Raw genomic sequence first — 19,378 nt, forward strand, 5'->3', positions numbered from 1 at the left:
GCAGCACTGGAGATGGACTCCAGTAAGGACATCGTCTGTCAGCTGTGCGGCGCCTGGTTCGAGACCCGCAAAGGCCTGTCCAGCCACGCTCGAGCGCACCTGCGGCACTTTGGTGTGGAGTACTCCGAGTCAAAGGGCTCGCCCATCGACTTGCTGAGCCAGCTCATCGACACCGATGACTTCAAGCACAAAGCCGGCACGCTGGAGCTGGACAGCCTCGCAGAACCAAAGGGCCTCAACTCAACCGTCTCCTCCGCAAAGCAGTCCCTGCTCACTCTGTCCTCCTCTCCGTCCCTCCTCTACAAGGTGACCGCTGCAGGGGGTGGATCCACATCCAAAGCTACCTCGCCTTTACTTGGTCCCCCTGCCAAGCGTCCCAAGGCCTCTTCCATGCAGGTCTTCCGCCTTAGTAGCGGGGAGCTGATGGCTCTTCCACACAGTGAGTGCAGCTTAGGAGGATCTTTCACGTCAGTTATCTGTGGGAGGTTTTAAAACTCTTTTCTCCCTCAGGTGAACCTCCAAAGGAAATCGGCTGCGAGTTCTGCGGGGAATATTTTGAGAATCGGAAAGGGCTTTCCAGCCACGCCCGGTCCCACCTGCGCCAAATGGGCATCACAGAATGGACTGTCAACGGATCCCCGATAGACACCCTTCGGGAGATCATCACAAGGCGGGGCCTGCCCTGCGCTCTTCCTCAGAATCATCTCAAAACCCCACCTTCTTCCTCCCCAGGACCTCCTCGTTCCCCTCTGACAGCCTCCTCCTCTCCTTCTGCGGGCCTCCTCAGTCGCCTCCCTTTTACCTTCGCCCGTCCCTCCAGTCCTCCTCAGCCCTCGGGAGCCAAGTCCAGCTCGGCGTCTTCTGCTCCTCCTGGGGGTCTGAGCCTGAAGCTGAAAAGCGAGCCGGTGCAGCTGGAGGTCACGGCTCCGGCGGCTGCAGAGAGGTCTGGAGGCTTTTCAGGCGGCGCTCCTAACTCCAACTGGAGCTCTGACAACGCGTTCCCCCTCAACTTGGGTAACACGAATCACTTCTCATGGAAACGTTCAATATAAAACTTTAAAGTCCCACTCCAGTCATCTTTTGATCTCTTTCAAGTCGTTCTTTAAATAACGATGATGCTGCTTTTGGCTGAAATAAACAAACCGGGGTCTTTTTCTAGGACGTAGTTTCTGCAGAGCGGCAGCGGTCATTAAAAATTCACCTGCGAGTTGTGGGCGGGACTGTTGGCATGGAGTAAGCCCGCCCCCACTTCCTGTCACCCATCTGTTTACACACTCTCCCGCTGCAACTTGTGAAACATTTGAGAGACAGTCGGCAGATAATCTTTAGGCGGAGCGGCTTCTGGTTCGTGGGAACAACCATCTCGGTAAATGAGGATTTGGAGCAAAACTTTTTGGTAAAGTGCAGCTTTATGTTTCTTTAAGGTCGAAGGCTCTTCTTCAGTGTCCTCACTGGCTCTTTTCTCCCCGAGCAAACCTTTAAATATTGATTAATTGATTGATTGAGTGATGGATTTATTTCATTAATTGTTGTCAATACAATAAATAGTTCACAAATCGTTTAAATTCAACATCTTCTGTGTCACTGAAGGCTTCAGACTGAGCGGTGCTTCTTCTTATGTGTTGCTGTCAGTGGAAGATACTGAAACACACACCTACAGCGCCGTCTAGTGGTTGTAATTATTTATTTATTTCAAATTAATTGTTCAAAAAATGATTACTCAGGAATGCTATTTTGAGCGTCATTTTCTTTGTTTTTGTCCTCCATCATCAGGAGAAGATGGCAAAAACACTGGAGTGGGTCTTTAACGACAGTAAACTTGTGTTTTTGTAAAGCTAACCTTTTGAAAACTGTCGACTGGACGGCTTTTCTTCTGTCTTCAGCCAAGTCTCCGGACGTGGAGCCTACAAGGGACATCCGCTGTGAATTCTGTGGGGAGTATTTTGAGAACCGGAAAGGCCTTTCCAGCCACGCTCGCTCCCACCTGCGGCAAATGGGCATCACCGAGTGGTGCGTGAACGGCTCCCCCATCGACACCCTGAGGGAGGTCATGAACAAGAAGGGGCTGGGCGCTTCCTCCGACCAGGGGGTGAAAAAAGAGTTGAGCCATAGAGCCAGCAGTCCGTCCTGGGAGAAGAAAGTGGGCCGTTCGGAGAGTTTTGGCTTTTATCAGTCCTCAAAGTACCGGAACTCCCCCCTGAGTTTGGTGCAGTCGGGGCCAAGGGTCCAGAAACCGGGCTTGGGGTCCGGGTCTGGCACCACCTCTGCAGCAAGGTTTTTCCGGATGTCCCCACTGGGGAAACGGCCTCTGTCTGGGGAGTCCCGGTCAGGAGAGGCGCCGCACTCATCTCCTCATCGGCTTAAGACCACGCCCCCTCTGCCGCGGGATTTCTCCGTCAAAAGAAAACCCTCCCCAGAGAAGCATCAGGGTGAGCTCAAAGGATTCCAGGTCATAAAAAAGGCGATCCTGCCGTTTAACCCCCCCCCCCTTCATTCCAGATCCCAGTTGTGAGCTGTGCGGCTTCTACTTTGAGAACCGCAAGGCTCTGGCCAGCCACGCTCGGGCCCACCTCCGGCAGTTCGGTGTGACTGAGTGGAGTGTAAATGGATCGCCCATCGAGACGCTCAGCGCTTGGATGCGCAGCAGGCCTCAGAAGGTGTTGGAGATGCACCGCAGCTACATGCAGGGTAACCGCTCCGCCCTCAAGAAGGTGAGGACAGCTCCCCGCGGAGCAGTGGCGCTCCGACCAGAGCTGCCGCCGAGGTTTTTATTTCCCGCAGAAGAGCTGGAAGCTGTCATGGGAAGAAACCGGGCCTGTGGTTGAACATCGCTTCCCACTGTGCCGCGTTTTGACACAGACGCCCCCCTCCCTGTGTGTCTGAACAGGCTTTGAGGTCTTACAGGCCCCAGCTGGTGGCGTGACAGACATTTTGTGTCTCGGAAAGCTTCAGATGTGCTTGTCTCTCAGCTCCCAGCCTCACTGTAGATCCTCTGTCTTTACATACTTTAAAAATCGCAGTGGAGACAGATGCCAGAACGACTTGATAGTTGCCATAGTAACCGGGGTGCCTGGCAGCTTATGTTTCATCTTCAGATAAACTATAGCAAGCTGTTGATGGAAGAAAATGTATGTTTTTTTCCTTTTTTCCTTTGTTCCCTCCCCTCCCCTCCTGAATCAGATTTCTGGTGCATTTGCGACACTGTCACACCTTTTCTCTGAGCTGTCGTTTCCTCACAGCAACAGAAAAAGCACTTCCTGTCAAACATCCCAGTTGATCCATTTAAGGCAGTTTTCTCCCAGAAACAGATTAGTTAGCCTAAAGCTGAATAATCAGTGTGATAATAAATTACACTGGAAGATGTAAGCAAACATGTTTTGTTCCATAAATGTATCATTAAGGAATTTAATTAATTAATTAATTAAGGATTTCATTTATTGATTTTTCTGATTGTGGCTCCTGAAAAGCCACTTTGATACTCCTCACTCTGTTTAGAATACATTTTTAGATTAAAAAATACGTAATCCCTAAAAATATGTGAAAGACATCAAAATGAATGTTGGATTTAAGGTGAAATAATCTCAAACTTTCACAGTTTTAAAGTCCCCCTCCGATGAAAATTGTTTTTTTTAAGTTTTGTGACATGGACGTGTGGCGTTTTTCTTATGAAAGAGAACAAATGGAATAAGAAATCATTTCATTTTTGCATTTCTGAGTATTTCTCCTTTTAAATCGTTGTCAACAAAGACGCTCGGATTGAATAAATGAGATTTTGTGATGTCACAACAGCCCAGGACTGCATACCCGTTGCACAAGCTCCCTGATCTGCCCCGTCCAGCGCGCACAAGCTCAGGTGCAGGAGAAGACAACGGGGCACACTGCTGCATTTCCTGCCTAGGGTGTGCCCGCCTTCACCCAGCAGCAGCCAGGACGAGTACTGTTGTTTACCGTTTGATTCAGACGGGTAGAAAATATGCCGCGCTGCTGAAATTGTGGTGCCGCCAGACCTTTGCGTCACTCAAACCGCATCGCAGGAACTCAGATCGCGTCTGTACCATCGACTGAAACTGACCGGCTCTACCACAAGAATCGGGTTCTGTGTTCTTACGCAGCTTAACCATAACCCGTAATCCTAAACGTAACCCTTCCTCTGGGTCCGTGCGGAGGAAGGAGCTCGTAACAACTAGCTTTACGTAACATATAGGTTTTTTTTACACAAAAAGGCTGCAGGTATTTCTAAAATTACGTGCAAATAGTCACTTTCTTCCTGGCTTTTCATTGTATTTGCTGTGAGTGAATTCAACAATCTTCATGTGATAGCATCAAATCAGTTCTGAGCTACTGGCAGTACTGCTGGCTGCTGCAATGTAGCCTAAATTCTAATCTGATTCAAAGCCTTTTTCATGGACTTATCAATGTTCTTTTTCCTGTGTAAGTTTATGAAATGGTCTGGTTCACACATTCAGTTTCAAAAAGTGTCGGTTTGGAACCCAAAATACGTCACTTTCCACCGTTTCTTTATCGCTAAAGAGAAACTTTTGAGAATAGGGACTGTCAGTCAGTGTGTCAAGCTTTTCACTCATGCAACATACGGCTCGCAGAAAGGGGGCATCGGGGCTACTCAGCTCAGCACCGATGACCACGCCCATGTAGAGGAGATTTTGAAAACAGAGACTTCATCTAAACATGAAATGTGACTCTTTAAGACATGTAGGTTGTGATAAGTCATCATAATTACCTAGGAATGTTTTTATTTAAAAATAAATGGTCATGCGGGACTTTGACCCTTGTGCTATCTTGTGGGGTCCAGATGACCCCACCCTTACATTGACGTGTTATCCCTACCATGACAAAGGTGGATAAAAGTGAAGAGAATTTAATGTAATCCATGGAAACCAGTGAGGATCTCAAATCATTGAAGAAAAAAGGTTTAGCGCACAGTCTAGTGGGGTTCAGATGACCCCACTCCCAGCGTTAACGTGCCTCTGAGGCACGTTAACGCTGGGAGTGGGGTCATCTGAACCCCATAAGATAGCACAAGGTTTAAAGCCTGGTGGATCTTGGTGAGCTCAAGGAAATGTCGGGATGTTTTTGCAGCTCCACACAGGCAGGTGTTGCTTCACGTGTTTTGGTGTGACAGTGGGCTGTGAAGTGGGATATTTCACCTTTGTATTAATAGGAAGAGTAAAATTAGAAAGCGGGGGAAAATCTGCACTTTATATGTCTTTAGTGTAAGTCATATTTGAATATCGGTTAGTTAAATGTTATTTTTGCCATATAATATAATAATAACTGTCAGAATTGTGACAGTATGTCACTCAACGTAGTGTGTAGAAATGAAACAGTTGGAAAAACTTGAAAGAAGCTGTTACAGCAGCTCTACACCACATTACAACAACAAGATCTCATGAGAATCAGCTTGTGCAAAGTGCTAAATGTTCAGTCAGGCTCTTAGATTTCTTTTGTTTATAAGACATGTACTACTTAGTTTTTACTGAACTGTAACTCTGTGCCATGTTAATGCCAGTACCAAAACAAAATGCAAATTGTGGTGCTTTGTAGTGGGCTCAAGATGCTCCTGACACACAATATGCTTCACTCCGGACACTTGAGGTGTATCGCGATACACAACGCGTATCACAATACGTATTGTCAGACTCTTGCCAATTCACCCTCCTAATTAATACATTCATAATGCATCTATGACCTGCTACTGAGACTTAGTTTCTTTATTTGGACTGTTTGTTCTATGACGACTTGACAGTTTTAAGGAAATCTTGATCCTCTGCTCAATTTCTCCACATATTTCTACATCTGTAAACATGAAGCCGATAAGATTCTCTATTGAACTTCAGCGTTGTCTCACCACACTCCGAGGACGAGCTTACCGAAGCTTTGCGACTTGTCAACAAGTATTTAAAGCCTTAGACGCAACTGCCCTTATGGTTAGATATGGAGGTAAAAATCCTGGACGGGGCCCACAGGTGGCCCCCATGTAGTTTTATGACCGCCTGGTGAGCCCGTAGAACCAAAATGTTTATCCCCTTTCCTATAAACATGCTGCAAGCGGTGTTGGGAATCTTACTTTAATAAAGTAGTTACATCACCCAAAAAGTAGTTGAGTTAGTATGGTTACTTCATCTTAAAAGTAGTTAGTTACTCACCAAAATAACTATTCTAGTTACTTTTCCAGTTAAAAAAACATTAATAATTGAAAAACTTAACAAGAAAATATAAATAATATTAACTTTACAATAGTAGAAAAACAAACTTGCATAAAAAGAAAAGTAAATGTATCAACATTTCAGGTATCCTATGAAATGACACTTTTAGCTGCATATTTCATTTTGTGTTTTCTTCATCGATGTAGTTTATGGGAATTCAACTTTATAATTTAAATGATCAGACAGCAAGAGCATTATTTCCACAACAAACTTTTCAATAAATACGTTCAGTTCTGTGCGAGTTGCTCGATACTGGGCTGCAAATTCCAGTTGGTCTTGTCGATGGTGCTGCTTTGTAACCGGAGCAAAGAGGCATGGTGGCTTGTAAGAACTAGAAATAGTTTGAAGTTTCGGAGCTTCGTTAGATACGGATCATATGTGTTCAGATGATAGGTGTTAGAAAGGACAATATAAAACAGAGTGTAGTTTGTGTGGACATCCTACGGGCACTTATATATCAAAAGCATACCTGTGCATACCTGTGCCAGCCAGTGCACATGCCTTCCTAACAACTAGAGTGCTGCGTTGGGACATCATACAATAGGATCATAAGTACGTGCAACTTGCATTATCCTTACAAATACTTCACAATACCTCTACCACACTTATGACAATGGTACGCTTCATTTTCATGGCCTCCCGTAACCCTTGTGCCATCCAAGGAACTTTAACGTTGGGAGTGGGGTCGTCTGGACCCAACAAGACAGTGCGCTGAACCTTTTTTCTTCAATGATTTGTGATCTTCACTGGTGTCCATGGATTACATGAAATCCTCTCCACCTTTATCCACCTTTGTCCTGGTAGGGATAACAGTGTAAGGGGTGCGGTCATCTGGATCCCATAAGATAGCACAAGAGCTAAGTTGGCAGCACGAGCCTCAAGGGAACTACAAGACACACTGCACTCTTCTTAACCCTTGTGCTATCTTAGATGACCCCACCCTTACACTGACGTGTTCTCCCTACCATGACAAAAGTGGATAAAGGTGCAAAGATTTCATGTAATCCATGGACACCAGTGAGGTTCACAAATCATTGAAGAGAAAAGGTTTAGCGCACTGTCTAGTGGGTCTAGATGACCCAACTCCCAATGTCAAACTGCCTAGGATAGCACAAGGGTAACAATGCGGCTGCCTCTGTCTACGGGCTAGACAACCCAAAAATCCACAGCAGCCATCCCCATACAGATGCGTGGGACTGAGGCATAAGCCAAATTAGATTTTGTTTTACAAGTGGAGTCTTCTTGAAGCCCTTCAGCCCTAATATTTCATCTTTAAATTACACTTGTCCGTCAGGATAAGGTGATGTAGGACCCAATGTCCATGAGACCAGCCATAGTGACACAAACTGAAACATTCAATAAATAAACTAAACATGACAAAACCCAGGGAGCAAAAAAAAAGGTGACGAAGCAGGACAGATGACCTGAAAAAGAAGAACTGAAAACCAGACCCTGAGGGTATTTAACTGAAACGTAAACAACTGGGAATCATGACAAACCTACAACTGGCTGGACTGGAAAGAGTCAAAAAACAAGCCAAGGTTCACAAGCCACACAGTCATTCTTATCAACTAGTGAACTCAGAGAAGGTCAGATCCTAGAAGGGTTGAGACAATCCATAAAACCATTGATAAGAGTACCACAAACACAAGACTTTGGTTCTGTTTACACAACTATAAACCCAAAGGATCCTCTCAAATGCAACCATCCCGCTGACGTTGGAAAAACTTGAGCTTGTGCGTTACATGACTTCATGTTCTTGCGAAGCTAAATCACAGAATGAAATCATTATAACCATTTTGCTATCCTAGGCACTTTAACATTGGGAGTTGGGTCATCTAGACCCACTAGACAGTGCGCTGAACCTTTTTTCTTCAATGATTTGTGAACCTCACTGATGTCCATGGATTACATGAAATCTTTGCACCTTTATCCACCTTTGTCATGGTAGGGAGAACACGTCAATGTAAGGGTGGGGTCATCTAAGATGGTACAAGGGTTAACAAAAAAGTGTCCATATTGTGACTCAAACTGAACTGAGGCTCTTGAACTGATTTCACGAAGGAATGTCATATCAGCAGAGGTCATCAGGGGAACACAAATAGCATCACTTCCTGAGCAGTCAGCACCAACGCTATCTAGATGATGTGTTGGAGACCTGATCTCATCAGAGCTGATGACAGCTCGGCCGTTCTTTCGGTCCTTAAATGTGTTACAGTCACAAAGCGGTTCTCACCCCCCAGTGCTGGAAACTGATTCGTCTTTGCAGCCTATGCTCTGATAAAGTAAATGCAGACCTCACATCAGGCAGACATTAAGCAATCTTCTTACAGCATAATAAGCAAGTTTCCAAAGGTTTTTTGTAGCCAGCTTGTCTTTTTCTTGCACATTTTGTTCTGCGATATTTGTTTTTATCCTTATCCTGCAATGTTGAGGTCAGAGGACATAAGCCTGAGCATGGATTTCTCCATCATGGACGACTCTTGGCCTCATTGTTTGTTGCAGGGAGCCCGGCTGTCTTGATTGAGTGTTTGGCATTTGCAGGCAGAGAGCTGCTGTGGAATGCTTCATGTTTGCCTTGCTGACACCAGCAGACATCCAGTTTTGTCTGAGCCGCCCTGAGTCACGTCTTGTTTTTTTGGCAGATGCAACAGTGACGCAATTACAATAAAACCTATGATTCAGGGTGAAGCAAAACTTAACGTCTGTGGAACTGTAAGGGAAAACAGCACTACTGAGCATGCTCGAACAGAGGAGGCAGCAGTAAGTCCTGATGTAATGAGTCCTTTATCTGTCTGTGGCGATGAAGAGTCATGGGGGCAGAGCTTCTGATTTTCTGGAAGTTCACTTTTCAGGCATGACATTTGGTCGATTCTTTGCCAATATATGCAATGACATGAGGAAATTGGGTTATTATATATTTGTTATTATTATTAATTTACCCTCTTTTCTAAAACTATGGGACGGGGATGCCCAGTTGTTGGAATACGTCCCTTAAGTCTGTTTTAGAGCACTACCAAAGCATCAAGATAAATATTAAATAAAGTCTTCATAATACACTTTATTTGGTTGGAATACCGGAAAGAAAAAAGAATGCAGCCAAAGTGAAAGTAGAATAGAATGCCTTTATTGTCACTGTGCACATGCACAATTTGCATCATACGCGTATACAATGAAATGAAAAAAAGCCGCTCACTATTCAGTGCTAACATGCATAAGAAAATTATTTCACAGAAATAATAGAATAATAAAATTATTTCACAAAAATGAAGAATACAATATACCAAGTACCAAAAAATGTACAAAGGTGCAAAAGGTGCAATAGAAAATAGAAAATTTCCACGGAGAGGTAGTAGTTAAAACAAAAACAAAAAACAGTTATGCCCATAATGGCAGAGATATATTGGACTTACTATATTGCACATTGATGGAAATATATTGCACATAAGGACATGGTGTTGACATGATGAGATTACTGTGCTTCCTGTAAATACTCCTACCCAGGGGGCAAGAGTTGAGTGGTTAGGCTCGGATGCAGTTCCGCAAACGGCCACTGGAGGCTTACCGTTGACTTGCATGTTACGGTATGGGACGGTAAATGTCTTTTTTGGTCCTTTAACACCGGAGTTGTCGCTGGCGACACCTAAATAACTTTGAGATACTGTAACTCTTTGACTTTTTACGAGTCAGCTCATTCTGACGTGGAGAAAAACGGCTTTTCATATCAGCTTTGCACCAACATGCGCTGCATTTCGAACACAAAGATAGCGACAGGATCAGCTGACTGACGTTGATTGCATAACACTTGACCACTTGAGCGCTGGAATTCTGTTTTTGCATAAACAGTTGTAGAGTTACAGTAGTAAACTCTAATTGGAATTGCATTACAAGAGGCGGGTGGGCTCAACAAAACTCTCACTTCACTTTGTCCCACCTCATTGACCATTTGTGGAACATTGTTGAGGTGGGCGGGGCAAACTCAATGTGCCTGTCCTCCTGTTTGGTGGCCATAGTTCTGTGAGTATCATCATCATTAACCGTCCAGTGTATATCTAGGATGGGGACAAATATACTTGTGTAACAGGCCACCTAGAGGTTACCTTGTGAACTGACCTGACTCCAAACACGCCTTACTTAACAATCCTGAGCAGGGAAATATAAACGCTGCCTCTCGTTTTCAGACCCAAAGCTCCTTCAAGAGTGATATTTACTTGGATGTGCACTCATCCGGTAGAGGTGGTGGTTGTGTTCACACAGCCATGAACCAGGAGGAAACAGATGGTGTCTCTTAGTCTCGTCTTGAGATTCTTTTTACAGAAAGTGTTTAGTTTTTTAAGTTAACTCTTGAAACCATGACAACAACATAAGCAACAATAAAGCTGCAACTTTTACAGTAAAAATATTTGTGTTTGAAATAAAAAAAACTTAAATTGCAAGATGGTAAAGGAAGCCATTTCTTGTCCGTTGATGTCATCTTTACAGCGAAAAAGGACTGTGTCAGCAGATTCTGACCATTTCCTCTCAATTTTCTTGCAGAAGGCCCCCTCTTCCTCCTCCTCCTCGCCATCCTCCTCTTCCTCTCAGTGGTCATCGTCCGTAGCTGTGAGCCTGGGCCGACCGGCTAGCCAGGAAGTCGGCCACCGTTCCTCCTCCTCCTCCTCCAGAGCTTCAGGGGACCATGCCGGTACCAGCTCGCAGGGGGGTCCCGTCAGGCCCGGCCGCGGCAGCCCCGGCTTCTCGCGGCCCAGCAGCGCCTCCCCTCCCCAAGCACCGGTGGCTCGCAGTGAGCTGAACGTCCGTCTGCCCCGAGGTACTTCCCAAACAAACAGTATGAGTATTTTTATACCAATCTCTCTTATCTACTGCAGACCCTACAGCCTAAAACAGCCAAGAAGTGTTTCTATATGAGAATTATTATGTGACCATTCAGTTTAAATCTGAAAACAGTGACATCTACACCCTAAAAACCTCCTTAAATGTGTTTGGAAGAACGCCAAATACTACAGATAAAACTAACTTCCAAACTCCTATTTACTAGTTTATCTGTGCAAACCGACATGTCGTTGTGTAGAAAAGTATCTGCGGCCCCTGGTGACAGCAGAAGATTTTATTTCTAAAGAGTTTAATGGGTTTTTTTGAAGCATCCGCCTCATCTGATCCATCCAGAGGTGGAATTCCTGTTGTGTTTGAGGGCTCCTACATCTACATTCTCCTTTAGGCTTTTCTAGTGGTCCAGTTGGAAAGCAGGTCTAGACCATCACACCACCACCGCCGTGTTTGACTGTAATGGTGTTCTTTTTTAGGCAACGTTTGTTCGTTTTCTGCCAGTAGATCCACATCTTCGGAAAGAAGTTTGGAAGAAGTCTTTGTTTTGTCTTTCCTGGACATTTACATCCTCCTTAAACTCTCCCATAGATCCCTTTTGTCTCTGTTGTTATTCTTGAAAGATAAACTCTGACCTTGAGTCAAGTGAGGCCTTCATGATCTTCCATTTCTTCCTTTCTTATGACCTTCTGTACAAGTTTTGTTGCGTTCTTGGGGTCATTTTGCTCACTTAGTTCCTCTGAATGTTCTCCTGTGCTCCAGGTTTTTCTTGGAATTCATAAGGAATGATAGCTGGTGATGATAGCAGGAATGATAGCAGGAATGACTTTGTTGCCTTTCAGTCTGAAACATGTGAAGTTTGTTTCTTATTTGTCCTTGAATCTCTTTAGATAGCAGCGAGATGAGGTTCATTTTGGGGATTTTTCAGATGAATTTTGTCCAGCAGCATCTCTTAACCCTTATGCTATCTCCCAACGTTAACGTTGGAAGTGGGGTCATCTAGACCCACATGATTTGTGATCTTCACTGGTGTCCATGGATTACATGAAATCCTCTTCACCTTTTTCCACCTTTGTCATGGTAGGGAGAACATGTCAATGTAAGGGTGGGGTCATCTGGACCCCACAAGATAGCACAAAGGTTAAAGAGACTTTTTGCCTCTTTTTGTTCGATAAGCTGAATGTATTTTGAGCACAGGCTGGTTTTAAAAGCTTTCTTTTTTCATAAAGGAAAGATAAAGTAGTTTATCTTTGGGTATATTAAAGTATCTTTTCAGTATCCAATGATCTCACTGTGCCGTGCAAAAACGAAAACTGCAGGAAGTGGTAAGTCCTTGTTTGCAGCAGTCTAATTACCATAAATGAAATATGTGATGTTTTAGCTACAGATGCATTAATGGGGCGACAGCCGACTCTGCCTTTTTGCAGATTTAATGTCTGACTGCAGCTTCACAATAGCTGTTAGAATAAAACGGCTGCTGTGTAAGAAGGCAGAGAAACGTTGGGAAGTAATGTTGTTTCATCTGGGGAGATAACTGAAATGACAGGCAGAGAGCCACACAGCCGGGCTGTCCTTTGTTTCACTGACAGTCTTTATCTGCATTTGACTTCAAGTCTGAGCAAAGCAGGAATAAATACGCTCTCTGTGTTTGTCACATCAAAAACAAAACAAAAAAAAACGTTGTCATCCAGAATAAATGAAACAATTTTAAAGTACAAAATAATGAGCTTTGAAAACACGGATTGAAACAGATGTGAGTTTGTGAATACTGCATCAAACTGGGGGATTTATGTAGAATAAAAACAAACCTTTTAACCCTGGAACACTTTCGCTATAAAGGTAATTTTTACCCGATATAATTTACCCCACAAAAAGTAGTTGTCATAAAAAATAGATCAAAACAAGACGTGATAAATTAGAGTGGTTTTCTTTTATTATTTAACTGTGGTATGTGTAACAAAATGAAAAAGAAAAACACAGGAAGTTGCTAAAAAATGCTCAAAAACTACTGAAAAGTTAGGAATTTAAGTACAAACAAATTCTTAAAAATAATAAAATGATACTAGAAACTTGGTCTTTGGTCCACCCAATCCTGGGACATGTGAGACCTCCCTGGTGAAAGCACAGACTCCTTGACACGCGACATTTTGAAAATCATGTCAATAGTTGAGCTCGGGTGAAAATCACCCGGCGATAGTGCTCTAGGGTTAAGGAGAAGTGAAATTTACTTGTAAAATGTGACATCACTAGAGGGTGAAATGCTCAACGATAGTATGATCTAAAGACAAAGGGCCTTGTTTTACCTGTGGGTGTCAGAAGTCTGTCTCCCTCTCTGGTTACCATCAGGAACCATCTCCATAGTTCTAACCACACTTCCTGGATGCCGCACACCTGACTCTCCTTCACTCACTCAACCACAGCATTCTGAAGCACTGAGCGTCACTCAGTGCAAAGTAATGTTTGTGCCACTCTGCCTTCATTACCGAGTGTTATAGCTGGACCTGGTCTTCTGACCCTGACTCTGACTCTGACCCTAATTTGACCCTGACCCTGACTCTGACTCTGTTTGCCTGCCCCAACCCTCGCCTGCATTTTGACCATCTCTTCTCTGATGAACTTGTGCCTGTTATCGACCTCTGCCTGACTGACCCTGATTTAGCTGACCTGTAGCTGAGCTAATAAACCTGCTGCATTTGGATCCTGCCGTCTGCCTGTTCTTGTGACAGTGGGTACCCTTAATGTGATCATTGCATTCTACTTGCAGCTCTGTGTTAGCAACCTGGAAAAAATGAGCTAATTAGAGAATTGGTAGTTTGTGTGGACATCCACACGCGGTCAGTAACTCAGTATTCACACCTTACTAATGATTAGAGTGTGTCATAAGGACACCGCACAAAAGCATCGTCATAGATGTGTTTAGCTTACATTATCCTCACAAATACTTCACAATACTTCAACTGCAAGACACTTGTGACAAAGACATAGAAGACTTGAGTTTGGGCTGTGATTAGTGATAAAGATCGGGTCTACTTTAGATCCCTTTTGGGTAAAACTTGGACTAAACAGTCCAGTACCTCATTAACATTTCTGCTGAAACGATCTATTAAATATAAAAGGGTTTTATTTCACCGTCCAACACCTCCACACTAAGATTGCCCTGTTTTTAATTTGAAATCTTTGAAAAGTTGAAAAGTTTTTGAAGTTAAGTAGAGACACAGATCGCACAGACTCATGCCTACGATCTCCTCTGTTTTAAGGTTTCGAGCGTCGGCCCTTAAAGCACCCCTCCTGTCCAGAGGGAGCAGAGAGGGACAGTGGTACTCCTAAACCTTTACGCACAGGCACCGTCCCCGCCTTGGTGCCCAAACCACCCTCCTACCCACTGGTCAAGCTGGTGGGCAAGTTCTACACACTGAAGTGCCGGTGAGTGGAACCAGTACACTGGTAGTCCTGTGATCCTCGCTGACCTCCTCACAGTGTAACCCTTGTGCTATCCAAGGCACTTTAACGGTGGGAGTGGGGTCATCTACACCCCACTAGAACATTTTTTCTTCAATGGTTTGTGATCTTCACTGGTGTCCATAAAATCCTCTCCACTTTTATCCACCTTTGTCATGGTAGGGATAACATGTCAATGTAAGGGTGGGGTCATCTGGACCCCACAAGATAGCACAAGGGTTACGCTGCTGATGCGGAGTGTGGAGAACACGAGGGAGGTTCTGATCCGAATGCCGCTTTATGTGTGCTGGTGACTTGCAGCACCACCCTGGCATCATCTCCACCTGCTTTTCTCCTCCAACCAGGTTCTGCGAGGTGGAGTTCCACGGTCCACTGTCGGTGCAGGAGGACTGGATCCGACACCTCCAGCAGCACATCATCAAGATGAACTACAACAAGCCTGCTGCTTGCAAGGCGACGGCAGCCGACCCCCAACCCTCGGTCCAAGCCTCCACCTCTACCTCACGAACCTCCCCCGCCGCGGTTGCTAGGAGCTGCTCCCCCGCAACTTTGTCCGACTGTGCTCCTGCCATAACTGCCACAGAGGGGATCCGGGGCTCAGAGGAGCAGCCCGGCCTCATTCCAGCCCCCTTGCCTCTCCCCACCCAGACGGCGTGAGCTCCAACTCGCTGGCCAGCGACCCCCCCCAGATAAAATTCGTCCACCTGTTTCTTTCTTTTGGCCTTGGCTGAGTGTTCAGGAGGAGCACTCTCCCTCTGAAGAGCCCTCCGAGCTCCAAGCACCTTTCAAGCAGCTCCAGACTGTTATAAAGTCCCGTTACCATGGGAACAGAGCCCTCCTGGATTGTCTGTGCAGTGGGGGCTGGTGATTGCTGGTGATTACGGGAACTGTCCAAGGTCACGAGGAGGGATGAGCTAATGTTTTGTGTTTGCCTTGTTTCTACTGAATGTTCATCGTTGCTTTATATCTCCTTCTAGATGGAAGGTGTAGGTTTAATGCGCCCCTCTATCCAAATCTAAACCCCCGCAGCACCTCACCCCCTCCTGCCCCCTCAAAAAAAACTCGCACTTCCAAACCCTCCCGCTTAAAAAAAAAAAGTCCTGGTGAGATGAAATTCCCGTTTCCACTGAGTGCTATGGTTTGGTTGGTGCTCCTCCATCCCGTCCAGGTTCCTGTTTAACGTATTTATCGTTAGGAATCACTGAATGCTGTGGCTATGACTTCCAACTCCTCACCTAGCTAATGTAGCCGTGATCTGTTAGCTTCAGCCACAACATTTCCATTAGCATTTGCAAATTGGTTTAAACGTGTCTCAAAATGTTCTATTTTCTTTCAGACCTGAGTATTGTGGAGCTGTAAACATTGGAATAAATGTACGCAAATGCATTTTTCCAAAATAGTTTTCAACTCGATACAATTTCAAACAGTTGCTGCCAGCTAGCTCATTTTCTTGCAAACTCTTTCCTCCCCAAAAAAATACATTTTACCCTTGTGCTATCCTATGGGGTCTAGATGACCCGATATTACATTAACGTGTTATCCCTACCATGACAAAGGTGGATAAAGGTGGAGAGAATTTCATGTAATCCATGGACACCAGTGAAGATCACAAATCATTGAAGAAAAAAGTTCAGCACTCTGTCTAGTGGGGTCTAAATGACCCACTCCCAATGTTAAAGTGCCTAGGATAGCACAAGGGTTACAAAAAATTGGAGAGGTAGGGGAAGAATTTGGATTCTGCCCCTAGATTTGTCTCCAGTTTATCCCAATTCAAAGTGCCCCAACTCTTCTCAAAACTAACTTTTTTACCTTCAAAAACTAAATTAAAAATGATTTGAAACAAGTTTGAGACACCTGTAGCAACTTTTCTTTAGAGAAATTGTATCGTGCAAATTTTTCAACATGTTAAAGATAATCAAGGTGACTGTATAACCCATGCTGATACATTTTTAACTGCAAATTTTTGCAGTTTTTATCAAAGGATAAAATCCCCTGAACTTTACCACTCAGTGGACACGTGGCTTACAATTTTTAGCCAAGCTAGTCTTGTGGTCAAGACTTTAAATATGGTAGCACTTCCTGTTGAAAAAGGGCACTTTGAAAGTTGACTCAGCACTTAACAAATCGCCCATGAAATGGGTCGAATCCAATCGGAAGTAGAAGTTGAAGCACACCCAGGAGCGCAGAAGATTCAAAACGGTCCTTCCAACATACGTTTAGCTTTAATGTAGCGTGAAGCGCTTGATCGGAACGCTTTTGCACACGTTCATTCCCAATCAAGGCCATGTTCGGAATCACTTCCCAGAGCAGCCGTTGAAGGCACAGCAGTTTTTTTCTCGTTGCAATTTCCTTCCTGCCTTTTTTTAATGTGACCCAAATAAGTTATTTATTCTTTTGCAACTGAATGTGGCGAGTTTCAAGCTTCAGTGTATCTTAGGAAGGTCTGAAGATAGACCGCCGGTGTGTGTTAGTCTGGATGTCCATGTACATATGTAGCAAATGTGCATCAGTTTTCCATTTTTCAAAGAGAAAGAGGAGAGAAGCTGCTCGACTGGAAGTCGAAAATGAACAAATCTTCGAGCGTTGTCGTCCATTCGGGCCCCCATGGCAACCTTGGTAGGAGGAGCCAAGGTGTCTGTTCACTTCCATGTCTTGCCGGCGTGAATCCGTTGATACGGGAGGAAACTGCGGAGCGACAATAGAACCAAATTATCCGCTTCCCCTGGTTCTGAAGGACTCACTGGACTTCTGTTGAGTGGAATTCAGCGTGAACAAAAACCAAAAGCAGTTTCAGTTTTCAAAGCGTCCAAGAAAGAGTCCATGTGTGTTGGCGAGCTTCTTGGGTTTGGTCCACTGTCGTTCCATTATTGAAGCTACATTACCCCCTACCATTTTACGGAGTATAGAAACATGCTATATTACTACATATACTTAAGACACTGCTGGTTCTAATACAGCTATCAGCGGTTCTGTTAGCAAAGTAGTTCAAATAAGTGATCTTAACTTCCTTCGTTGTGATTTGATTTGCACAATTTGATGTATTTTTATCGCTCTGTGCATTTCCGTATTGGCAGTCCTGCAAGGTGAAGTTCGGTTTTTTTATTTTTGCTTCTCCAAGCTGAAACCTTGGTGCTGGTGAGGATGTTGCAGCAAGTGACAGAACACCAGGAACAGATTTGGATGTGAAAAGTCACAGATTTAAACAAAGCAGCCTTTAAAGGGGACCACTTTGGAAAGTTGAGAGCAAAACCAGCCTCTGCATTCATCCGAGTGTTTGAGCGTGCTGGAAATAGCCTGAGCTGCTGTCACTTGCTAGTCGTTGTGTGTCTGCGTGTGTGTGTGAGTGAGAGATGCCACAAAGCAAAGCGAATACGTGTCGGAGGAATGAACTGTACAGTACTCAAAGGGTTACATTTCAAGCAAATCAACTTCAAAACAAACAATAAATGTGATTTCAATTTCAAACGCTGTCTGTGGCTTTTTACTGACATGACCTATCTAATTAAGAAGGCACACAACAGCTGTTTGTTGGCGGTTATGACCACCAGGGGGCGGTAAAGTACCGCATATAGCAGGCTTCTTGTGGACTCAAAAGAGTAATAACTATTATCAGCAACAGAAGTTTGGAAAATGTTTTAAAAAAACAGCCTGATAACATTTTCATTGAATTTTCAGTCAGACTCCAAAATAATATTTTGTGGAGGAGTGCTTGGAAAAGATACATTTTGATCAAGGATTTTGGATAATTAGCTTGAATTCACTGAAAATTTCAAAATAATTATTACCTGCAAATATGTAATTCCTGCAAACATGCATTTGACTTTGATATTTAAAGTGGTAAACTTAAAAAAAGTGCTTGTCTGGAGGGCACACATTTCCAATTTTGAATTTCATAAAACACATAATAAACATGATTCAAAAAGACAGAATTAGGCAAAAAGCTACTTCTTTTCATCCCTGGTCCAATAACTAACTTTACTCTACTGCCCCCCAGTGGAATGATGATGAACTACAGAGCAGAAAACACGGACCAAGTTATATACAATGGGTTGTTAAATGGCCTATATAAACTTTTTGGAGTTTTTAGGTCAGTGTTTTTCAACCAGTGTGCCGCGGCACACTAGTGTGCCGTGGGAGATGGTCAAGTGTGCCGTGGGAAATTGTCCTCATTAACTGATCTAAACACATTTCCCATCTCCAGGAGTGTTCATCCAAACAGTCATCCAGTGTTCATCCAAACAGGCCCTGATAAAACACTGAGTAGTTAGGAATATAAAAGATGTAAAATACATTTTCTTTGTGTTTATTTTATTTTATTAAAGACATTTTGATAAGAATGACGGTACAGTACCGCGATTCAGCTGCACCTTCGGCCGTATTTTGGAAAAGTCCCGGCCCTTTAACTGTCTCCACCAATCATTCTTGGGGAGCTTAATCACATGTCATCAGTCTGACCAATCAGAAGTGGTTAAAGTCTTCACTTCCTTGTCCCGATTTAGCTCGTAAAGTCGCTCAGTTCTAACAAAAATACCAGCTAAAGCTCGTCTTTAGCGGTGTAACTTTGCACAGAATCCGGTATCAGACCGTGGAACAAGTGAACAAAACAATGAAGCTGCGAAAACCGATCTCCAGCCGTTTAATGCACTACATCTCCCGTGATGCATTGGGTCATGAGATTGACAGCGCACAAGGAGATCTGTTGTTAAACGTCTTGAAACAACGAACACACATCAATCTGTTTTTAAATCTTCTAACTTAACTTTTATTGCATTTTTTAGAAAAAAAAACCAGCTGCAGTTTCCAGCTTTTTCTGACACAATTATCTCAAAAATGCATGTGAGATTGTGGAGGGACTGTAGATCAATACAGAC

The 19,378-nt window shown here is 44.0% G+C and overlaps 1 protein-coding gene across 6 annotated transcripts in view; it reads left to right on the forward strand.

The window, feature by feature from the left end:
• Nucleotides 1–15,984, forward strand: part of LOC101160662 (protein Wiz) — a 36,326-nt gene extending 20,342 nt beyond the window's left edge. For all 6 annotated transcript variants that reach the window (XM_023957986.1, XM_023957987.1, XM_023957988.1 and 3 more), the window contains 7 exons: nt 5–439; nt 511–1,014; nt 1,884–2,429; nt 2,500–2,711; nt 10,761–11,034; nt 14,306–14,471; nt 14,852–15,984. In XM_023957986.1, coding sequence (XP_023813754.1) covers nt 5–439; nt 511–1,014; nt 1,884–2,429; nt 2,500–2,711; nt 10,761–11,034; nt 14,306–14,471; nt 14,852–15,164 — 2,450 coding nt within the window. In that variant the 3' untranslated portion in view covers nt 15,165–15,984. The remainder of the gene's footprint in view (nt 1–4; nt 440–510; nt 1,015–1,883; nt 2,430–2,499; nt 2,712–10,760; nt 11,035–14,305; nt 14,472–14,851) is intronic.
• Nucleotides 15,985–19,378: the final 3,394 nt, after the last annotated feature.

This window comes from Oryzias latipes, chromosome 8 (assembly GCF_002234675.1).
Source record: "Oryzias latipes chromosome 8, ASM223467v1".
NCBI classification, from domain to species: Eukaryota; Metazoa; Chordata; class Actinopteri; order Beloniformes; family Adrianichthyidae; genus Oryzias; species Oryzias latipes.